This window comes from Oncorhynchus mykiss, chromosome 30 (genome assembly GCF_013265735.2).
Source record: "Oncorhynchus mykiss isolate Arlee chromosome 30, USDA_OmykA_1.1, whole genome shotgun sequence".
In the NCBI taxonomy this organism is placed as follows: Eukaryota; Metazoa; Chordata; class Actinopteri; order Salmoniformes; family Salmonidae; genus Oncorhynchus; species Oncorhynchus mykiss.
Window position 1 is genome coordinate 38402400 of NC_050570.1, and position 16486 is coordinate 38418885.

At 48.1% G+C, this 16486-nt stretch overlaps 1 protein-coding gene across 1 annotated transcript in view; it reads right to left on the reverse strand.

The window, feature by feature from the left end:
- LOC110521803 (VWFA and cache domain-containing protein 1) overlaps window positions 1–16486 on the reverse strand; it is an 80401-nt gene that overhangs the window by 18209 nt on the left and 45706 nt on the right. The window contains exons 4-12 of the mRNA XM_036968893.1: window positions 16117–16223; window positions 9845–9971; window positions 8154–8298; window positions 7703–7919; window positions 7315–7464; window positions 5434–5667; window positions 4737–4886; window positions 3457–3580; window positions 3084–3201 (exon numbers count right to left, since the gene is read on the reverse strand). Coding sequence (XP_036824788.1) covers window positions 3084–3201; window positions 3457–3580; window positions 4737–4886; window positions 5434–5667; window positions 7315–7464; window positions 7703–7919; window positions 8154–8298; window positions 9845–9971; window positions 16117–16223 — 1372 coding nt within the window. The remainder of the gene's footprint in view (window positions 1–3083; window positions 3202–3456; window positions 3581–4736; window positions 4887–5433; window positions 5668–7314; window positions 7465–7702; window positions 7920–8153; window positions 8299–9844; window positions 9972–16116; window positions 16224–16486) is intronic.

The window sequence follows — 16486 nt, forward strand, 5'->3', positions numbered from 1 at the left end:
GCTACCTGCCGCCCCATTACATTCGTGACATTTAGAAAAGAGCTCCCGGAGCTCGTTTTTCCCACTCACAGCTGTCCCCCACTTTTAGTTATGAGGTTGAGATGTTATTGACGCAATACAGACCAAATTGAAGTGTTGCGTTTTGTTTGCGTGTTCTACGGTCCTGTAAAGATAGAGGGGTGGCTGGGAAGGCAGTGTAAAGTTCATGCTGTTTTTCCAGGAAATGTTTTTCAGCTCTTGAAATTCTCTCTGTAAAGCTAACTTTGATCAAGGTTTTATGGTCTATAATTAGTTTTTCCTTTTCACTGTCAGTATCCCCCCACCCCCCCCGGCATTCTGGTGCCCTTAACATCTATAACGGTTGTGGACGTGACAGATCATATCTTGGCGTCGGAGGCTTGTGCATTCGCCACATTTTGTGCGCTTGTTCTGAGATGTAATTCCCCGTACTTTGACTGAAGCAATTGTTGATCTCTTGCAGAAGGATGTGTTCTAGCTAAAGATTCTCTCAGAACATATACACCGAAATGCATTTGTCATACACGCCACTGTTTTGTTTAGATAGAGAGAGGAGACGTGTTTCTGTGAATAGTCCTGGAGCGTCTTTTTAAAATCCAGTGTCCAGAAAAGTGGATCAGCAGTATAGGCACATGTATATTGTTGCATTTCTCTATATATAGATATATACATTTCTATACACATATATACATACACACATATACATATATATACTTAAAACATTTTTTTTTTGCAATATTTCATAAAATGTTTAATATAATAATATATTATATTTTTGCCTATATTCAACTGGTAAAGGTTCATTTAGATATACATAACGAGGGGGGGGGGGGGGGGGGTCTTGGTCTTGTACTCCACTGGTCACACCACATTTCAACGTGGTCATTTTTGCTCATGTTTGATTGAGTTGTTCAAATGAGATTTCAATCTTTATTCGCTCAAAAAGACAGCCAGAAGTGGGTTGAATTCCCAATGTGTATTCACACTGTGATTTCAACCACCTGAAAAGCACAACCAAATTCCAACGGAAAAGCGACGTCTGATTGCTTGTTTCGTGGTCATCTAAGCGTAATACCGCTGCGCTTTCAGCCATTTAAAAAGCACAAAAAAAAAAAGATCAAATGGGAATCTAACGTCGGCCATTTTGTACTCATACAACCTAATGTGTTACCACTGTGCTTCATCTAATAGCTCAACCAAATGATATGGATTGTAGTTGAGAGGACATTAAAAAAAGGACATAGTGCAAGTGATCAACGCTGTTCGAGATTCTGCACAGATGATGATATTATTTGTGCAGATCCCCACAGAACTTCCGACTAGGGCTGTGGCGATACCAGTACCGCGGTATTTTTCAACGGCAACAAAAAATGAAAACACGAAGCAGAATCAACTCGTTTGTCCTTTTAAAACCTGCTGTATGACACCTGCTGTACATCTGCTTGAGCTCGGGATAATAAATCAAATGTGACTCTGGATGCAACACGATATCAGGAAGGTGTTCTTAATGTTTTGTACACTCGGTGTATTTCGACAAGGGATCTCTCAATAATCATCCTCACGATAGCACATTGGTAGTAGTCAGTGACAAATAACAAAGCTAACCTGGTCTGGTTTTAAAACCCTGGATGGGAGACCAAACGAATAGCTGTAGTTGGATCAACTCTCCAGTAGGAGGTGCTGCCCAGCCTATAGTTTCATTTCTGATAGCGGAGGTAACGTTGAAGATCTGACGTTGTTTTAAAAAGGTACACATTCAACATATTTCGTACAAGGTTTTGGTTACAAGCAGGGCTTAAAATTAACACCCGCCACCTGCCAAATGCGGTTCGATTTGGGCATTGCTCGGGAAGATAAAGACAACGCAGCTGTCAGTCAGACTCCATCTCACAGGCACACAGGTGACATCCCGCCCTTAAAGGGACATTTTTATCTCATTTGTGATATTTTCTCAGGTCGCAAAAAAAAAAAAAAAAATTCTGAAATGAAACAATATACCACATTACTTCTTACAAGTAATACATTTACTGTTTTGGAAACATTACAAAGCATGCTCATCTGTTTTTGTGTGTTTTGTTAGTAAACATTTTAGCCGGGGGAAAATATTCTGGCTGTTAAACTATTTGAGTGGCAGGAGATTTTTTAAATCTACATGACAGTGGCTGGTGGACCAAAATTATAATTTTAGAACCTGGTTACAATGACGACAATCCTGTGGTTGAAGTTTCACACTCAAAACAACAGTCTACGTTGATGCCTTTTAGTCAAATCCAATGTATTTCCCACGTAGAAGCCACGGCACAATACATTGACAAATTACGTTGAAACAAAGTTGATTCAGCCAGTTTGTACTATTCAGGCTGTAATATCTGTAATTATGCAGCCGTAAGGCACTATGCCTTTCTGCTGGCATATTAAAAAAAACATTCCAAATGACAACAAATTTGTTCGGACAGATTTAGATCAAGAAATGTTCTTGAAAGTAATAGTTGAAATAATATTTTCAAAATGATGGTTTTTGTGTTCAGCCAAGTCTTTTCCTTTCGAAACAGCTCTCTACAAACTAAACAGACTTCTGCTAATATGTTCAGTCTACCCAATAAGCATGTCAATTTCATGTCACATCCAAATTATTTTCTGTGTTTCTCCAACATGCCAATATTTAGAAGTCCGCTTTCTTGGGTATACACTCGGCTCAAGTGTTACTATAGACATCAAAGAGTTTCATTTATATTTAGTTTGTCCATTCTGTGAGGCATTATAGTTGTGATTTTGCGCGGCAAACGTAATGTCCATCTAATGCTTGGGCCAAGTAAAAATATATATATATAATAATACATTTTTAAAAAAGAGGCCACTTTTAAGATCTGCTAAATCGGAGCTGGAGGGACAGAAAACAAAGACGCAGCACTGCATTGTTGGCTTCCTCTATTATTGAGAGAGGGGAGAAGAGAGATGGAGAGGGACAGAGGGGAGAGAACGAGAAGAGAGAGCTCTAGCGAGGAGATACACAGAGACAGAGTTAAAACGGAGACTGCCGGTGAGCGAGCGGCGGTGCATCGTACCAGTTTCCATGCGTAGCTGACGTTGTAGGCCTCCCTGCTGGGGTCTCGTAGCCGGTTGGTGTGCCAGGACAGAGAGGAGTTGGTGGGCACAGCTATCACCTGACTGCCCAGGGGCAGCCTGGAGTGACACAGGGAGCAGGAGGGTTAGCAACAACAATTAATACTGTTCGTACGATAACACCGAGCGTGAATTGCAGTCCATAAAAATGTTTTAAAAACACCTCAGATTACAATATGTAAATAAAGATTGCAATAGCAGAGAGGGGATGAAAAGGCATCCAACTACATTAGTAGCCCACCTTGAGTTTCCAGCATCTACACAACACTGGTGAAAGCGCACCTCTCGGTCATAGGCCCCCTAACCCTAACTCACCGGAGTATGTTGTCCCGTACTACAGGGAACCCTGGGATGTTTTCATAGTGGATGATGTCAGTGTGCAGCGGAGGCTCGGTCATCAGGTAGGGCCGTGTGAGGGACGGGTGCATCAGGGTGTAACCTGGGTAACCAAAAACAACGGCAGAACAGCGGTGTCAGGGGATCTTCACAGGATCGAAACCCGACTGACAGAGAGACTGACAGAGACTGACGGAGAGATGAAGGAGAGATGAAGGAGAGATGAAGGAGAGATGAAGGAGAGATGAAGGTGAGAGGGGGGGAGAAAGAGATGAAGGTGAGAGGGGGGGAGAAAGAGATGGAGAGGGGGGGTGAGAGGAGAATCATTACCTCCACACTATAACAGTCAATTAACATTACAGCATCATTCTCCACGGAACTGTTTACCCTCTGTCTAATTGAGTGGCCTGTTAGTCAGAACACACCTAACAAATTTAATAGCTTCATTAACCATGGCTTGTGTAATAACAGTGTAGTAAGTACCATGTTGCAACAAGCCGTCATCCGACAACATACCCATGACGATAACAATACTGCCAGCCATTCAGATTGTTAGCAAAAACCTAACCTTCGCTAGCCAGCCACAGAAACGTCCTCCTTTATTTGAAAAGCATCCGCAAACATTTACTTGTTAAATGCAGCCGTTGGTGACACTCGGCCTCTCTAAAGGCGAGCCTAAAATGAGTGGCAGAGGAGTAGCGAGCCAAAACTCCACCTCTTGCCCCTGACTCAGTCTCTCTCTCCCTGTGTGAACAGAACCACTGTTACCCTGGACAGCCCTGCCCTGCTCCGCTGTGGTGATGTCACCTCGCGGCCTGTCAGTGGGTCTGTCAGTCTGGCCGTGTGTCACAGCCAGGTAGTTCCCCTAATGGGGTGTAAACTTAATGACTTTCCCTCTGAGGCCTGCTGACCTGTCTCACTCAGACCACCACGTTCATATTCCTACTGGACCTCCCAGTCAGTCAGGGCTCTGAAGAGCCACAGACATCTGTCCTGGGACGACTAGAGGGCTGAAACAGGACTTGCCAATGGAACCTGTTCTCCAGGAGAATAATTGCTCCAGTAGGAGTTGTATTAACAGCACACCAGGTTTTTCTGAGCCTGTGCAGAAGTGTGTGTGTGTGTGTCTGTGTGTGTGTGTGTGTGAGAAAAGCGCTTCAAGTTTTATTCGTCGCCCGACAAAACAAGAAATAATAAAAAGACAAGAACACAAACAAAGTAAAATGTCAGTAGAATAGAAAGAGAAAGAGTTAAGGTACCTTTGTTGTCTATGAGGAAGGTGTAGGAGGCCAAGGAATCCTGGTGGTAGGTGACGTCCTCTAGAATGTAGGCCAGGTTCACGTCTACTCCCACCACGCCTAGCAACAGGTTGCCAAAGTAACATGGCCGGCTCGCCGTCATGATGAAACCTGCAGGGTGGAAGACACAGATAGTTAAACAACCGCACTGATTTATCACCGAGAGCTGAAAATCTATCTGATTCTGTTCATAAATCCTTCTTTACCACTGATCAGCAGCTCACTCTACCATAGCTCCATTATGTGCACGTAAGAGCACATCTGGTCCCAGACCAGTTTTTAGGTCCCAGCTATAAGCTAAAAAATTACAACAGCCATTTTTCAAATGTAACTTAACGGAAACTGGCCCAGGACCAGTTGTTAGCAACCCCCGTCTCACATGGGGCCCTGGTAGGACAGGCCAAAGCAGAACAGGTCTAGCATATATTTGTTAACACTGATTTAGGATCAGATCGCTGTACCCTAGCTCTAACCTTAACCATAACGACCCTAACAGTAAGACTGGCCCTGGGTCAGTATATAAACACAGTCTCCCATCCCCGGTACGGCTGGCTGAAGCGGACCAAGTCAATCATGCGCTTGGGGGTCAGATTTTATAAACCAAACATTAACAGTGAGCCACTAAAACAAACTGATCTAGGACCAGTTGCTAACCCACCGTCTCCCATGGCGTCCTGGTAGGACAGGCTGAAGCGGGCCAGGTCAATCATGCGGTTGGGCAGGTTGATGTAGAAGCGTCCCACGGTGGTCTCCAGATTACTGAGCTGGTTCAGGACCATCATGCTTCCTTTCACCACCGGCAGCGCCGAGCGGTCGGGCACGCCGTACTTCAGCGAGTTCTGCTCCGCCAGGTCACGCAGGAACGCCAGCTCCTTCAGACCGGTGACGCCCTCTGTGGAGGAGGGGGGGGGAAGAGAGATTTTAATCATTTTGCGGCTTCCGGACTCAAAGCGATACGATTCGCTGATACACTGACACACCTACTCGCTCATCCCGATCGTTCTCACTGGGGGCATAAAAAGCAGCCACCTGGGAGATCCTCCTGAATGTGTTGACGTTGACGTAGGGAAAGCGTGCGTAAGTCCCCCAGGCATATTCCTTTATCATAGAGGACACACTAGAACGACCTCTCCAACATGGCTGGCCAGACAGCTGTCACTGGGCACATTTGACAGGGTTTAATGTGGAACGCATGCCAGCCATTTCACCGATTGGATTAAAGAGGGGGGGGGGGGGGGGGGGGGGGGGGAGTTCAAGCCTAATGCTTACAGCCCTGGTCTGATCAGATGATAGGAGGTGAACGGATTCAAGTCGATACAGCCAGGCGTGTGTGGACCGCAGGGTCAGACTGGACATCAGAGCCAGCTTGGTCGTAGACAAACGTTTGGGGTTCTCTGTAAACTCCACGAAAATAATATGTGGCCGATTTGACTGGTTACTGTTAAAAGCATAAATCAGTCTCCTGTTTTCTCTCTCTCTCGTATCTCGTATCTCCTATCGTATTTGAGAGAGATTGAGTCGGTCCGTGATCCACAATCTGGCAACAGAGACCGGAAAGTATTATTAGATGGCAACAGAGGAGTAACAGCCCATTTCCTCAACATTTCCCTTTCCAGCCATTTGGCCCTTCTGGTTCGAGCACCTCGTCGACACACGCGCACCCACTAAGTTCAAACGTCAGAGTTGATGCGGGAGAAAAGACCATAGATCACCTTTTGATAATCAACAGCTCACATCTAGACACACGGACCTCTATCGACTGATTACAGTCGCCTGCGGGACACAAACAAGAGCTTTCTGGATACAACGCTACTCAACTTAGCACGATTGTATATTTCCCAATCCTTTTCATCGCCGAGCCTTTTAAACAAGCAGCGCTTGACTGTCGCACACACACACACACACACACTCTCCCTTTGAAGTCTTTAGACTCGAGGCTCTCTCCGAGTCTCTCGTTTTAATTTCCTCATGAAAAAAGTATTTGTGCTAATTCCAGACTAATGCAGGCCCTGTGGAGGGGTCTCTCTGTGTCGGACGTGGACGGAAGGACAAGGAGAAGGGGAGGGGGGGAGAGATGGGTAAAAGAGAGGGACAATAGAGAGGGGGGAGGTGGACACATCACAGACACACTGCAGAAAACAAAAAGCCCTTTGAGGTTCCTGAGCACCTCTTCAGTCCACACTCCCCCCCCCATTCACCCAGCCCCCTTCCCATATGACACATCCACCCCCCCCCCCATCCCCTCTCACACCTTCCTCCTCCCCCATCCAGGTGGCTGGGTAGGTCCAGCAATAGCACCCATGACACAAACACATCTACTACTGATCATGAATTGGTACAACATTGGTCACATTACAAAACATACTGGATTCTGAATTCCAATTGTAAAAATCACCCGTGACACGTTCAGTCAACCATGACATGTCCTTTTCTCTTGACTGAGCGAATCTCGATGTGATTTTCTGGCCGTAGACGAGCGCGTGTGGGGCCGAGGGCGATTTCGACCACAGGCCGACCGTGTGTGGTGGAGGGTGCCTACCGTTCATGAGGGCGTAGGTGAGGATCATGACTGAGTTGTTGAGGTGACGGTTCTCCTCTTTGACCACGCGCAGGGTGTCCCTCTTCTCGTGCTCCGACGCGTCTCGGGACGTGATGCCAGACGACAGGTAGATGATCACCATGTCCGTATCTGACAGGTACAACACACAAAATAAAGTAATTACACACTTCCTTGTTCATGAACCCTTCAACTCACAAATTCTTGAACTCGAGTCACATTTATTTCAACAATTTTTTTTATATTTTATTTTTACAAATACATTGCCACAAGTGTTGAAAAATAACAAATGGCCATTTCCTATAGAACAAGCCAGCGGCATCAGTGGCCAATGCTAAAGACTGCATTTCCCATGGTGCCCTGTTCTTACTGGTGAGTTGGCGGGTGATATTGCTGGTGTTCCGGAGCAGCTGGAAGGCCTTTTGGAAGCCCAGTGCGTGCAGGGTAGGACTGTCGGAAGCCTTGAGGTTGTTGACGAAGGTGCTCATCTTCCTCTTGGTCTCGCTGGTGGCAGGAGACAGGTAGCTCTTATAGCACGGGTCCAGCGAACAGGACCTCACCGCCTCCGCTGAGGACAGGATCGAGACCTGGGGGGGAGAGGGAAACAAAGACGGACACGCACTTTAGCCTCATCGCAGATGCATTCGAACGACAGAAACGACAACTTCTGGGATCATGATTGTCATCAATGGGCATACGTAGTTCTTAGCGTCAGAGGGAGAGGAGAACGAATATGGATGACTTGTCAGGGGGGCAAAGGGGAATTGGGGCAGGGCAGGAAGTTAGGGAATGTGTAATCAAATCAGCAGAGTGCTCCTCACCTTGTCATGTTCGTCTACGGAGCTGAGGACGACGAGCGCAGCGTCTCTGGCGATCTGCAGCTGTGTGTCTGTAATGGTCACGCCGTGATCGATGATCACCACGATGTGTTTCGATTGGGGCCGCACCGCCGACACGTACACTGGCCTGCGAGAACACACACACGGCACACATATACACGCGATGAGGACACACACGGCATACACACACACACACGCCGCACGTACCCGTACACACAAATCTGACACATACACTCAACACAATCCCACTCAAAAACATACACAAACACAATAATCTGTTTAGAATGGTAGTTTATTGACACCAGACAACATTCTCCCATTGTCTGCCCCCAGGCTGGTAACACTATCCTGCTCTTATATCCTCACTGCTTCATGGTGGCCTGAGCTGAACCGAAAGTTCCCAGGGCTGTCCCCTCTACCTCCGGCTGCCCCGAGCCCCCCGCACACTGTTTTCACAAGAGATCCCCTTCCCAGGACTACTGTTGCTTTTGGGAGGCACCGCCAACGCCTTTCCAACCATCACCACCCTTTTGTCAAGCTCCCTATTGCCAAACCCGTGTGTGTCGGACAAACCTAGTCGAGAGTTGAAGTGACCGAAAGTCAGCGGTTGTCTTTTCCTATTAAAAGAAGCTCCGTGTAGATTTGTTTTGCATTGTAATTGCTGAAAATGTCCATAGTATATCTGCAGTAATAGTGGAATGATCGTGTTTCCCCGTTTTTATGGCGTGTGTGTGTGTGTGTTTTTGGGCCCGTACAAAGTCGTATTCTGATTATGCAGCCTTCCTTTTTCACAACAAAAGACAGTCCCGCCCGTCTTCTACGGTCAAATGGGTAGGCTGCACCCTCCCTCTTTCCCATCAGCGTCACTCAGGGTGCTGGTCATCTCCTCCCAAGCAGAATCAACAACTGCCGATTTGGGCAGTAGAAAACGCTCTGGTTGCTAAAATGTTAAAATCTCTGCTCAATGTTTCCCCAATTTCAGTTTGTGACAAAGATATTGAAATTGCTAAATGTAAAGACGGTCAGAATGACAGTCTTGGCGGTTCTTGTCTTTAGTCCACATTTGTCTTTGTAGCCAGCCAGGGTGAGGGCGACCTCATTTTTCTCATCGCTGAACGCCAGCTGGCTGGTTGCGAGACACTGGCCTTTGAGTACTTGGGGAGAGAAAGAGAGCGAGAGACCGACAGAGACACGAGAGAGAAGAGAGAGATGTCTTTCACCAGGCTAAGCCAGAGAAACCACAACAGTTGGTGAGAGATTCCAGTGGTCTTCACTGGTCTCAGAACACATTCCTGCCCGGGGCATCAAGGGCATTTGTGGTCAGGGAGTCTGTCTGTCTCAAGAGAGGAGAGGAAACCCCAACAACCCAAGAGCAGAGGATAAATACTATTTACATGTCCTATTCACTGCGCCACACAGGAACAAAGGAGAGGGAGGAGGTGGAATAGAAGAGTGCTTTTCTGTTTCCTCTTTGCCTAGGAGGTGACCATCTTGGAGAGTCAAGAGCAATATCCTTGATGTGGCCCAGCAAAAAGTTAAATGTGTGAGGAATGTGCAGTCAGTGAGGATTTACTGTTACAATAATGACTCCATTCTTGCCCGTGTGCTTTGGGCTAGTTGACTGTGCTGTTTCTCTGTGTGATAGTGTTGCTGGTCTGCTAGCGTGACAGTACCTGCAGCGGTGCTCGTAGTTGCCCTTGCAGTGGAACTTGTGGGCGGGGAACACAGTGAAGATGCCCTCCTCTGAGCTGAAGTACTGCCATTTGATGCCCGGGTTGGACTTCAGGTTATCTGCCAACACTACAGAGGAGAGAGAGAGAGAGGTCAGTTTTGTAAAAGGGTAGGTAGGATTAATACTCAGAGATCCTGAGAGCGCGAGAGCAATCCTGAGAGCGCGAGAGAGCGCAATCATGAGAGAGAGCAATTCTGTGAGAGAGAGAGAGCAATTCTGTGAGAGAGAGAGAGAGCAATTCTGTGAGAGAGAGAGAGCAATCCTGTGAGAGAGAGAGAGCGCAATCATGAGAGAGAGAGCAATCCTGTGAGAGAGCAATCCTGTGAGAGAGCAATCCTGTGAGAGAGCAATCCTGTGAGAGAGCAATCCTGTGAGAGAGAGAGAGCAATCCTGTGAGAGAGAGAGAGCAATCCTGTGAGAGAGAGAGAGCAATCCTGTGAGAGAGAGAGAGCAATCCTGTGAGAGAGAGAGAGCAATCCTGTGAGAGAGGGAGAGCAATCCTGTGAGAGAGGGAGAGCAATCCTGAGAGAGAGGGAGAGCAATCCTGGGAGAGGGGGAGAGCAATCCTGGGAGAGGGGGAGAGCAATCCTGAGAGAGAGAGATCACAATCCTGAGAGAGAGAGAGAGCAATCCTGAGAGAGAGAGAGAGAGAGAGAGAGAGAAATCCTGAGAGAGAGAGAAATCCTGAGAGAGAGAGAGAGAGGTCAGTTTTGTAAAACGGTAGGTAGGATTAATACTCAGAGATCCTGAGAGCGCGAGAGCAATCCTGAGAGCGCGAGAGAGCGCAATCATGAGAGAGAGCAATTCTGTGAGAGAGAGAGAGCAATTCTGTGAGAGAGAGAGAGAGCAATTCTGTGAGAGAGAGAGAGCAATCCTGTGAGAGAGAGAGAGCGCAATCATGAGAGAGAGAGCAATCCTGTGAGAGAGAGAGCAATCCTGTGAGAGAGAGAGAGCAATCCTGTGAGAGAGAGAGAGCAATCCTGTGAGAGAGAGAGAGCAATCCTGTGAGAGAGAGAGAGCAATCCTGTGAGAGAGAGAGAGCAATCCTGTGAGAGAGAGAGAGCAATCCTGTGAGAGAGAGAGAGCAATCCTGTGAGAGAGAGAGAGCAATCCTGTGAGAGAGGGAGAGCAATCCTGAGAGAGAGGGAGAGCAATCCTGGGAGAGGGGGAGAGCAATCCTGGGAGAGGGGGAGAGCAATCCTGAGAGAGAGAGATCACAATCCTGAGAGAGAGAGAGAGCAATCCTGAGAGAGAGAGAGAGAGAGAGAGAGAGAGAGAGAGAGAGAGAGAGAGAGAGAGAGAGAGAGAGAGAGAAATCCTGAGAGAGAGAGAAATCCTGAGAGAGAGAGAGAGAGAGAGGTCAGTTTTGTAAAACGGTAGGTAGGATTAATACTCCGAGATCTTGAGAGCGCGAGAGCAATCCTGAGAGAGAGCCATCCTGAGAGAGAGCGAGAGCGAGCGAGAGATCCTGAGAGAGAGCGAGAGCGAGCGAGAGATCCTGAGAGAGAGAGCGAGCGAGAGATCCTGAGAGAGAGCGAGAGATCCTGAGAGAGAGCGAGAGCGAGCGAGAGATCCTGAGAGAGCGAGAGCGAGCGAGAGATCCTGAGAGAGAGCGAGAGATCCTGAGAGAGAGCGAGAGCGAGCGAGAGATCCTGAGAGAGCGAGAGCGAGCGAGAGATCCTGAGAGAGAGCGAGCGAGCGAGAGATCCTGAGAGAGAGCGAGAGCGAGCGAGAGATCCTGAGAGAGAGCGAGAGCGAGCGAGAGATCCTGAGAGAGAGCGAGCGAGAGATCCTGAGAGAGCGAGAGCGAGCGAGAGATCCTGAGAGAGAGCGAGAGATCCTGAGAGAGAGCCATCCTGAGAGAGAGCGAGAGCGAGCGAGAGATCCTGAGAGAGAGCGAGAGCGAGCGAGAGATCCTGAGAGAGAGCCATCCTGAGAGAGAGCCATCCTGAGAGAGAGCCATCCTGAGCGAGAGAGATCCTGAGAGAGAGAGCGAGGTAGGATTAATACTCCGAGATCCTGAGAGAGAGAGCGAGCGAGAGATCCTGAGAGAGAGAGAGGTAGAGAGGGGGGAGGAGAGAGAAAGAGAGAAAAGTAGGAGAAGAGAGCGGGAGAGACACAAATAGAGCCAGATTCCTGAACCCGTGTGCAGTGGTGTAAAGTACTTAAGTAAAAAATACTTTCAAGTACTACTTACGTAGTTTTTTTTTGTATCTGTACTTTACTTTGAAAAAAAAAAAAAAATGTATATATATATATATATATATATATATATATATATATATATATATATATATATATTTTTTTTTTTTTTTACTTTATTACATTCCTAAAGAAAATGTAGTTTTTACTCCATACATTTTCCCTGACATGTAAAAGTACTCGCTACGTTTTGAGCGCTTAGCAGGACAGGAACATGGTCCAAATCACACAATCATGAAGAGAACATCCCTGGTCATCTACTGCCTCTGATCTGGTGGACTCACTAAACACAATACTTATTTTGTAAATGATGTCTGAGTGTTGGAGAGTACCCCTGGCTATCCTCACATTTAAAAACAAGAAAGTTTGCTTTAATACAAGAAATTTGAAATGATTTACACTTTTACTTTTGATACTTAAGTACATTTGATCAATTCCATTTACTTTTGACACTTAAAGTATATTTAAAACCAAATACTTTTAGACTTTTACTCAAGTAGTATTTTACTGGGAGACTTTCACTTTTACTTGAGTCATTTTCTATTAAGGTATCTTTACTTTTACTCAAGTATGACGATTGGGTACTTTTTCCACCACTGCCCGTGTCAACAAAAACATGTGTGTGTGTGTGTGTGTGTGTCAAGTAAGCCCTTTAAGATACTTAACCACAAACATGTCACCGCTGAAAGCATTTAGCCGCGCTACCTTATAAAAGACAGGCATGTCAGAGCTAGCTACAACACTAACCGTACAGAGTCAGCAACAATGACACACAGTACCCGATACACAGACCAACATCACACTCTCCACTACAACATGCTAGGACACGGGAATGGATATGGGTTAGCGGCACGCTAGGATTTCCTACGGCGGCGGTTACTGAGCAGAGGCGCGCCAGCTTGCCATACATCTGCGCTCTAGGCCACTTCATCCATCTCCAGGCCTGGTATAAACAGGAACCACTTGGGATGTTGACCGTCTATAAAAGAGTATGTATACATCGGCTCGGCTGCCAGCGCTTAATCCCGCCACCAGTGTTTAGAAAACACTAGAACCACATAGACGACAGGCTGAGGGAGCGCTGCTTCCTCTAACCCCCTCCATCCGCACTCATTACTCAATCACACTTCCAATTCCCGGCTCCCCTCCTCACAGCTCACTGACACTTTGGCTAAGTGCAGAGGGGTTAATGTGTCCACTGGGCGGGGTTGGGAAACTAACCGCACTCGCATCGAAGCAGTGCCCGGAGCGACGTGGGAACCGCCACCGAGAAAGGCCCTGGTGTGTCAGAGGAGATGAGGAGAACAAGAACCAGAAGGAAAGGACGAGTCCCAGGGAAAAACCAGATGTGAAACATCACCCAACACCTTCTTCGTATTGACTACAACCGGTGCCATCGCTCACCTCTTCCTGCCCTCATTTATTCGCTCCCTTCTCTTGCCCCCCCCCCAGTCATTGCTCGCTCTCCTTCCCTGGATAATCTGTCGTTTCCTCCTCTTCGCCTCTCGCACCCCAACCGTCTCTCTTTCCTCTATTACAGTCTTTGTCCTCTTCTTGCTCCTAACCATCCTCTCAGTCCTCCTCTGGGTAATCTGCCTGCTCCTCCTCCTCCTGGTTGTTTAGACTGGGTCCAGACAAATGGGGACGATGAATGCTAGAGGCTTGAGGTCAAGACAGCCTGGTGGTAACACGGAGGCCTGGTGGTAACATGAACTCCTGATGGCTGCCTTGGGAAAATAAACTCTGGGGGGGGTGGGGGGGGTGACGATGAATCATCCTAATCTGCTCAGAGGTGGAGCGGCCGTGAATTTGGACGGAGAGGGTGCGAGAGACGAGGAGGCAGGTAAGAGAAGGGGGCTGTTAAAGAGTTTCTACAGTCCTAACAGAGGAACGGTGTGTGTGTGTGTGTGTGTGTGTGTGAGAGAGCAGTTGGCTTTGCCAGCGTTTCCACACCGAGACCGAAAAAAGAAATGACCATTAGCGAGAGTGGGATTAGAAGTAGAAAATAATTGAGGCAAACGCTGCAGCTGCTTCAGTACAGTCGGCAATGGTCATAAACTAACATCACGTCTAACCGCAATCATAGCGCTCGTTGTTGTTTGTTTGGAGTGTGGATGTCGACGGGGAGTGTTGGGTGCCGAGGTAAAATGTATGACGTCAATCACGTCCGGGTATGATTTTGAGTGATTGGCTAACAGCGGTGCAACAGGGGCATATGGCAAGGCTCGACAAAGCCTCCTGATGTAGAATGATTTTTTCTTTTTTTAAACATCCTCTTACTGAATGGAGAAGCAGAACAGAGATCGAGGAGGGGGATTTTTATTTTTACATTTTATGTCAGAATTTTCAGCGCATTAAACAAAATCACTATTCTTCAATCAAAAGAGGAGAGAGTGGGAGAAAGAGGAGGGGAGAGAGTGGGAGAAAGAGGGGAGGAGAGAGTGGGAGAAAGAGGGGAGGAGAGAGTGGGAGAAAGAGGGGAGGAGAGAGTGGGAGAAAGAGGGGAGGAGAGAGTGGGAGAAAGAGGGGAGGAGAGAGTGGGAGAAAGAGGAGGGGAGAGAGTGGGAGAAAGAGGGGAGGAGAGAGTGGGAGAAAGAGGAGGGGAGAGAGTGGGAGAAAGAGGGGAGGAGAGAGTGGGAGAAAGAGGGGAGGAGAGAGTGGGAGAAAGAGGGGAGGAGAGAGTGGGAGAAAGAGGAGGGGAGAGAGTGGGAGAAAGAGGGGAGGAGAGAGTGGGAGAAAGAGGGGAGAGAGAGTGGGAGAAAGAGGGGAGAGAGAGTGGGAGAAAGAGGAGGGGAGAGAATGGGAGAAAGAGGAGGGGAGAGAGTGGGAGAAAGAGGAGGGGAGAGAGTGGGAGAAAGAGGGGAGAGAGTGGGAGAAAGAGGGGAGGAGAGAGTGGGAGAAAGAGGGGAGGAGAGAGTGGGAGAAAGAGGAGGGGAGAGAATGGGAGAAAGAGGAGGGGAGAGAGTGGGAGAAAGAGGAGGGGAGAGAGTGGGAGAAAGAGGAGGGGAGAGAGTGGGAGAAAGAGGGGAGAGAGTGGGAGAAAGAGGGGAGGAGAGAGTGGGAGAAAGAGGAGGGGAGAGAATGGGAGAAAGAGGAGGGGAGAGAGTGGGAGAAAGAGGAGGGGAGAGAGTGGGAGAAAGAGGGGAGAGAGTGGGAGAAAGAGGGGAGGAGAGAGTGGGAGAAAGAGGGGAGGAGAGAGTGGGAGAAAGAGGGGAGGAGAGAGTGGGAGAAAGAGGAGGGGAGAGAATGGGAGAAAGAGGAGGGGAGAGAGTGGGAGAAAGAGGAGGGGAGAGAGTGGGAGAAAGAGGGGAGAGAGTGGGAGAAAGAGGAGGGGAGAGAGTGGGAGAAAGAGGAGGGGAGAGAATGGGAGAAAGAGGAGGGGAGAGAGTGGGAGAAAGAGGGGAGAGAGTGGGAGAAAGAGGGGAGGAGAGAGTGGGAGAAAGAGGAGGGGAGAGAGTGGGAGAAAGAGGAGGGGAGAGAATGGGAGAAAGAGGAGGGGAGAGAATGGGAGAAAGAGGAGGGGAGAGAGTGGGAGAAAGAGGAGGGGAGAGAATGGGAGAAAGAGGAGGGGAGAGAGTGGGAGAAAGAGGAGGGGAGAGAGTGGGAGAAAGAGGAGGGGAGAGAGTGGGAGAAAGAGGGGAGAGAGTGGGAGAAAGAGGAGGGGAGAGAGTGGGAGAAAGAGGAGGGGAGAGAATGGGAGAAAGAGGAGGGGAGAGAGGAAAGAACACAAAGTGGTTTAACAACGTGTGAAACAGGCATAGTTCATTATTTCCATCTGGGTCCTTCTCCTTTAAAGATTGAACGATATGGTGAGGAATATTCACTTCTACGGGCTGCTGTTGTCATGGCAATTGTTCGCAAGCAAGGCCATGGCTGTCCATGTTAAGAGGTGAAGACTGCTAGATGAATGGTGGGTTAGAAGGCTCGGGGGGGGGTGTGAACCCACATGGTGAACATGATGAAAGGGGGGGTTGGGGGGTAAGGGTGTGGTAGTGGTAGAAGGTGACCCACCTGAGTTGAGGTCCCGTCCAGGGTTAAAGGCTCGACTGTTGACGGTGGGGGACAGCCGGTCACAGCAGATGGTCTTGGACACGTTGGTGTTGAAGTTACCGTCGAACCTGAATCGAGACAGAACACATCACATTTACGACGGCAACACTGCAAAGTAGATTTAAACTGATCTCCCATAGAAGTGATATCTCTCAGAAACAGCCAGGGCTGGAGGGAGATGCAGAGAGGTAAAGAAAAAGGAAAGGAGTGAGACATCAAGGAGAGGACGGAATCAGGAAATACATAGTGCTGATGGAAACAGTAGCAACCATCTCAATGATGCCCATGCTGTGTGTGGAATATATGCCTCTCTCATTCCCAGTAGACACAC